This window comes from Hipposideros armiger, unplaced genomic scaffold (genome assembly GCF_001890085.2).
Source record: "Hipposideros armiger isolate ML-2016 unplaced genomic scaffold, ASM189008v1 scaffold_635, whole genome shotgun sequence".
NCBI lineage: Eukaryota > Metazoa > Chordata > Mammalia > Chiroptera > Hipposideridae > Hipposideros > Hipposideros armiger.
Genome location: NW_017731985.1, coordinates 514,302 through 521,437, shown reverse-complemented (window position 1 = coordinate 521,437; position 7,136 = coordinate 514,302). Strand labels below are relative to the sequence as shown.

General features: G+C 51.7%; 1 protein-coding gene across 1 annotated transcript in view; it reads left to right on the top strand.

The window, feature by feature from the left end:
* The first annotated feature begins 1,851 nt into the window (after positions 1-1,851).
* CHRNA10 (cholinergic receptor nicotinic alpha 10 subunit) overlaps positions 1,852-7,136 on the top strand; it is an 8,907-nt gene continuing 3,622 nt past the window's right edge. The window contains exons 1-4 of the mRNA XM_019625579.1: positions 1,852-1,902; positions 2,931-3,113; positions 3,515-3,669; positions 4,499-5,019. Of these exons, the coding sequence (XP_019481124.1) occupies positions 1,852-1,902; positions 2,931-3,113; positions 3,515-3,669; positions 4,499-5,019 (910 nt within the window). The remainder of the gene's footprint in view (positions 1,903-2,930; positions 3,114-3,514; positions 3,670-4,498; positions 5,020-7,136) is intronic.

Below are 7,136 nucleotides of genomic sequence, written 5' to 3'. Positions count from 1 at the left end.
ATAATACACACAATAGAATATTATTTAGCCTTTAAAAAGGAAGGAAATTCTGACATATGCCACAACTTGGACAAATCTTAAGGACATTATGTGAAGTGAAATAAACCACTCACAAAAAGACAAATGCTATATGAGGTATGTAGTCAAAATCATTGAGCTAGAAAGTAGAATGGTGGTTGCCAGGGGCTGAGGTTTGTGATTCTGAGTGTATGTTTCTGAAGATATCCTGACTAATTTCATGGAACCATAGTGCAAATACTGTTGATTATCCACAAATACTGTGGATCAGGCAACATGCTAGGTGCTTGCCTTGTATTGTTGGTTGGTCTCAGTTAATCCTTGCAATTTTTGAAGTGAGGATTATTAATCCCATTATCCTGTTTGAGAAAACCTGAAACCCAGAGAGTTTCGGCATCTTGCCCAGGTCAGACAGCTTCTAAGAGCTGAAAGTGACTATAAAGCCTGTTTTCTCTGTTAATATGGCCCGTGGTGTTTGGGCATGGGGAGAATACTGAGGCTCCAATTGGGATGGCTGTGGGGACTTGGAGGCAGGGATGTGGACTGCATTTCCTGCTTTGTGGAGCCACTTGGAGCAGCGTGAGGCTCAGCACCACTCCTACCAGTAGCAGAGAGCTTGCATGGCACCAAGTGCCTGGACAGATGTGTTCAGTCCCTCCCTGGGGGCAGAGGTGACAGTCGAAAGGGAGCCTCCAGAATTCAGCAGTGGTGACAGAGCTGTGAGGACAGTTACCATCCATAGGCCCCGGCCCCTCACACGCTCATGCAGATCCTGACCATCTCTCTACCCTCCGACCCCCCCAGGCTGGGCCTGAGCAGAGCCTGGGTGCCGCCTTACAGAAGTTGAATAATTTAGGTTCCAGTGACCTGAGGTGTCAGTTTCAGTTGCTGTGTTCCCATGGGCACAAGCATCCAGATGCTATAATTAAGCTAATGAAAAGGGCCAGGTGGGGAGGGGAAGCTGCTGTCCTGTGCCTCAGAGGGCTCAGGGCTCATAGAGTCCTAGCCCCTATCCTGCAGGACACAGGCCATGCTCATCCAGAGCTCAGGTATGGGGAATGCAGGCAGGAAGTGGGAGTGGAGGGTGGGGAGGTGGGGGTGGAGGTGGTGCTGAGATAGGAGGAGAAAGGAAGAGAGTGGAAGAGGAAGATCACAGTCAGGAAGCCGAGAGAGACCAAGAAAGAGTTACAGAGGAAGACAGAAGGAAACGGAGACAGGAGAGGCTGAGTGAGCGGTCAAGGGGGTGGCAGAGGCAGAGAAAAGGACAGGCGGAGGCCAGAGGAGGCAAGGACCAGCAGAGAAAGAGAAGCAGCTGATGGGAAGGACCAAGTACCAAAATCCAAGGGCAAGTACAAAACGGAGGGTCAGCTCACCGGAAGGGCCGCAGGGCTCCTGGAGGGTCGCTGACCCCAGCAGAGAGCTGTCTTCAAGTGTTGTCCACACCATCCTTGCAGGCAGGACCTGATGCTGCCCTCGGTTGGGCCAGGAGGCTCACACCCAGAGACCTGCCCTGCCTCTTGCTGCGGCAGGGCCATGGGGACTGGCAAGCACCGCCTCGGCCTTGGCCTCTCTGCCTCCAGCTTGCGCCTTCTGCTCCTGCTCCCACTCCTGCCAGGTACGACGCGCAATAAGCCAGTCTCTGGGCATTGCTGCTGTCCCATCCTCCCCAAATCTCTCTCTACATGTTCTCTCTTCCTTTCTCTTTTGTACCTGTGCTGAGAACAAGCTATCTGGGGAGCGTGGAGGTGGTGGGGAGAGGGTTGCAGAAGAGGATGAGAGAAGACTTGCCTGGCTGGGATGGGAGCGGTGAGGGGGGAGCTCCCAGAGATAGGGATGGAAAAGCCGGGGTACCAGATCATGAAGGGCCTTGCATGCCAGGTTGAGGTGGGGCTTTATCCAGCCAGCAACTGGGGGCCATTGAATGGTTTTAAGCAGTTACTGGCCTGGTCAGATTGGCGTGTAAAAGCTTGATCTCCCCGAAACTAATAAAAATAAAATAATAAAAGCTTGAGCTCTCAGAAGTGTGGAGGATGGTTAAAGAAGCAGAGCCTAAGGCAAGTGAGGAGGGAGCAGTGAGGAGGCTACTACTGCTGTGGTCCAAGTGAGGGAGGAGGAGGAGGCCTCAAGCATTCGAGAGATGTTCAGCCGTATGACTGACAGGATTCGGGCACTGGTTGGTTTGCAGCGGGAGGAGGCAGGAGAAGGGAGGGATAATTCCTAGATCTCCAGCTGAGGTCACTGGGGGGTGCTGTTTGCTGAAACAGGGAACACCAAACAAGGAGCAGGTTTCAGAGCATGGGAAGAAGAAATGAGTTCCTATTTTGTAACTACAGAGTTTAAGGTGCCTGTAGGACATTCAGGAGTGGAGCTCAGCAGAAAAGTCTGGGCTGAAGAAAAAGGAAGACAAGGGCCAAAGACTGGGTTCTGGGGAGCAAAACTTCAATCAGGGACTGAGGACAATGTGGTACATCACAGAAGCCTAGAGAAGAGTATGTTTTCAGGAGGGACTGGCCCATAGTGTCAAAAGCTTTGAAGAAATAAACTGAATTGCAGCTGGAGAAGTGGAGGCAGGTTTGAGAGACTGGGGCGGGGCAGTGGGGTTCAGATGCCTGGGTGAAAGTTGGGACTCTTGTGACCTATTTGGCCCCTCTAGAATTTGTGGCAGGACAGGGCAGAATCCGGGTCCTTGGGAGGGAAGGGTAAGGAGGAAACCCATCAGCCTTGCTTCTGAAGACAGTACCAATTCACCCCACCACCTTCATCTCATTCATCCCTGGAGGCAAGCCAAGGAGGAACTTGAGTCACAGCTAGAGGGACAGAGGCCAGACATCAGGAAGACCCGTCAGGCAGCTGTGAGATAGTGGAGCAGGTGATAGCCTCAGCCTTGTGGGGGTGGAGGGCTCCTGGACTAGGGTCTGGGATGGACAATCCTTCTTACTGGTCCCCCAGAGTGCTTGGGAGCCGAGGGCAGGCTGGCTCACAAGCTGTTTCGTGACCTTTTCGCCAACTACACACGTGCCCTGAGACCTGTGGCGGACACAGACCAGGCTCTGAACGTGACCCTGGAGGTGACATTGTCCCAGATCATCGACATGGTGCGTTGTGGTGGTTGTACAACTGTGGAGTGTACTGGTGGTGACAGTGTCAAGGAACCTGGGGGTGAAAGACTGGGATTATTCTCCAAATAACTCTTTTCTGTAAACATTAACAACAGCAGCTATTATTGTTGGATACTAACTGTTGGGTGCCCATGGTGTGCCCAACACTTTGCACACTTGAATTCCTGCCCAGCAGGGATTATCACCCATGTAACTGCTGAGGAAACTGAGGCTTAGAGAAGAGAAGGTCACAACAAGGCCTGGGTGGGAACTGGACTGTATGGGCAAGTTGGGTTTGTGTGTGCTGACCAGAGCTCTGTAGGTGAGTGTGCACACACACAGGGGAGGATATGCATGTATATGTGTCCACATATGTGCTCACTCCTGCCCCCAACTAGGATGAGCGCAACCAGGTGCTGACCCTGTACCTGTGGATGCGACAGGAGTGGACAGATGCCTACCTACAATGGGACCCCAATGACTATGGTGGCCTGGATGCCATCCGCATTCCCAGCAGTCTTGTGTGGCGGCCAGACATCGTACTCTATAACAAGTACTGCCTGCCTGGGTCCCTCCCCTCTCCTAGCCCTCCTTAGAGTTGCCCTTGACTCTGGGTATGCACTTAACCCCCAACACCCTACCTAACCAGGTTGCTATGCTGCCCTGTAAGCTTTCCCCCAGGAAGGACTCTTCTAATCTGGCAGGAAGGTGTTGGCAATGGTGACTACACAGCACAGTGGGGCTTCCTGATGGAACAGACACTGGGGCTCATGGCAAGGGCCTGCTGGGGGTCCAGCCCTTTCACAGCCCCTCCACGGCACCCCCACTTTAGGCTATCCCAAGGCAACCCAGGCTGAATATCTCCTAGGAACCCACTGTGCAGTCCAGGGCAAATTCTGTATCTCTTGCGGAGAGGCCTCTGGGGTACACGCAACACTTCCAGGCCAGCTCTGACTTTCAGGCCTCCCCAAGGGCCTGCACAGGGATTTCCCTTGGGGCCTAGCCTTCTGGAACTTCCCTTTATGCTGCCTAAGCCAGTTCTGTGTTTTCCAGACAACCCACAGCTCTGCATATTTTCCCAGGGACTCCTCTACGGGCTGTGTAGATGACACCCAAGGGAAATCACTGGGTTGCCAGGTGCCAACTTTTGCAGAGGACTTTTTAAGCTGCCCTGGGCTAGATCTGTATCCTCTCTGGGCCCTTCAGGTGCTGCCCCTTTTGACCTCAAGAGTACAGAAGGCATAATCCACCCTCCGTGCGGAGGCATTTTGGCTGTAGGGTCCCTGTAGTCCCAGAGCCCCTCCAGGGGTCTCTCCTGAGCTGGCCCCAGGATTGTTCCACCGGCAGCCGCCACCTCAGAGAACCCCATTCGCCTCCCGCAGGGCAGATGCGCAGCCACCAGCCTCTGCCAGCACCAACGTGGTTCTGCGGCATGACGGCGCGGTGCGCTGGGACGCGCCGGTCATCACGCGCAGCTCGTGCCGCGTGGACGTGTCGGCCTTCCCCTTCGACGCACAGCGCTGTGGCCTGACGTTCGGCTCGTGGACTCACGGTGGGCACCAGCTGGATGTGCAGCCGCGCGGCAGCGGGGCCAGCCTGGCCGACTTCGTGGAGAACGTGGAGTGGCGCGTACTGGGTATGCCAGCGCGGCGGCGCGTGCTCACCTATGGCTGCTGCTCTGAGCCCTACCCGGACGTGACCTTCACGCTGCTGCTGCGCCGCCGCGCTGCTGCCTATGTGTGCAACCTGCTGCTGCCCTGCGTGCTCATATCGCTGCTCGCACCGCTCGCCTTCCACCTGCCTGCTGACTCGGGCGAGAAGGTGTCCCTCGGCGTCACTGTGCTGCTGGCGCTCACCGTCTTCCAGCTGCTCCTGGCCGAGAGCATGCCACCNAAAACGACAGCAACTTGTCTGTTCCCCTTCCCCCAATTCCCCAGCACTGTTCCCATCCCCCCAATTCCCCAATAAAAATCTTTAAAAAAAAAGAAACAATTAAAAAATGGACAAAGGATTTGAATAGACATTTCTCCGAAGAAGATATACAAATGGTCAATAAGCACATAAAAAAATGCTCAGCATCACTAGTCATTAGGGAAATGCAAATCAAAACTACAGCGCGATACCACCTCACATCCATTTGGATGGTTGCTATCAAAACATGGTGGCGAGGATGTGGAGAAATTGGTATGACCTCATCTTACCTTGATTACGTCTACAAAGACCCTGTTTCCAAAAAAGGCCACATTTTGAGGTTCCAGGTGGACATGAGTTTTAGAGAGAGACTTTCAACCCGATACAGGAACTCACGGGTTAATTCTTCCTAATATCATTCTTACTCCCCTGGTAAAATCCCAAGCACAGAGAAGAGAATGATGCCTCCTCACCCAACCTCCCAGAATGTACCATATTTATTTGAAAGTTGTATGTTTTCATAACAGCCTTACAGAAGTCAGCAGCTCCTGCAAACATTGGCCTGTAGCATTTGCTCCGGGCTCACCCGCACGCCCACTTTCTGACACAGCTGTCCTTCCCCTGATCATTTATGACCGTTCGCTTATTTGTTTATATCCCTTCAAAAAGGATTTCAGGCAGATGGTTTTTACTACCTGGATAAATGAACACAGCGAGGTCCTGTAGCAAATACAGTCTTCTCCACAAACATAAATGTCTGCAAAACCAACATGAAAAAACTCTTGTGCTTTGCTGGTGGAAATGTAAAAATACTGTGGAAAACAGTATGGAGATTCTTCAAAAGGTTAAAAATTGAATTACCATGTGATCCAGTACTTCCACTTCAGAGCGTATACTCAAATGAAAGCAGAATTTCGAAGAAATACGATTTATACCCATGTTTATAACAGCATTATTCACACTAGCTAAAATGTGGAAGCAATCCAACTACCATCAAGGGATGAACAGATAAGCAAAATGTGGTAATAATACACACAATAGAATATTATTTAGCCTTTAAAAAGGAAGGAAATTCTGACATATGCCACAACTTGGACAAATCTTAAGGACATTATGTGAAGTGAAATAAACCACTCACAAAAAGACAAATGCTATATGAGGTATGTAGTCAAAATCATTGAGCTAGAAAGTAGAAGGGTGGTTGCCAGGGGCTGAGGTTTGTGATTCTGAGTGTATGTTTCTGAAGATATCCTGACTAATTTCATGGAACCATAGTGCAAATACTGTTGATTATCCACAAATACTGTGGATCAGGCAACATGCTAGGTGCTTGCCTTGTATTGTTGGTTGGTCTCAGTTAATCCTTGCAATTTTTGAAGTGAGGATTATTAATCCCATTATCCTGTTTGAGAAAACCTGAAACCCAGAGAGTTTCGGCATCTTGCCCAGGTCAGACAACTTCTAAGAGCTGAAAGTGACTATAAAGCCTGTTTTCTCTGTTAATATGGCCCGTGGTGTTTGGGCATGGGGAGAATACTGAGGCTCCAATTGGGATGGCTGTGGGGACTTGGAGGCAGGGATGTGGACTGCATTTCCTGCTTTGTGGAGCCACTTGGAGCAGCGTGAGGCTCAGCACCACTCCTACCAGTAGCAGAGAGCTTGCATGGCACCAAGTGCCTGGACAGATGTGTTCAGTCCCTCCCTGGGGGCAGAGGTGACAGTCGAAAGGGAGCCTCCAGAATTCAGCAGTGGTGACAGAGCTGTGAGGACAGTTACCATCCATAGGCCCCGGCCCCTCACACGCTCATGCAGATCCTGACCATCTCTCTACCCTCCGACCCCCCCAGGCTGGGCCTGAGCAGAGCCTGGGTGCCGCCTTACAGAAGTTGAATAATTTAGGTTCCAGTGACCTGAGGTGTCAGTTTCAGTTGCTGTGTTCCCATGGGCACAAGCATCCAGATGCTATACTTAAGCTAATGAAAAGGGCCAGGTGGGGAGGGGAAGCTGCTGTCCTGTGCCTCAGAGGGCTCAGGGCTCATAGAGTCCTAGCCCCTATCCTGCAGGACACAGGCCATGCTCATCCAGAGCTCAGGTATGGGGAATGCAGGC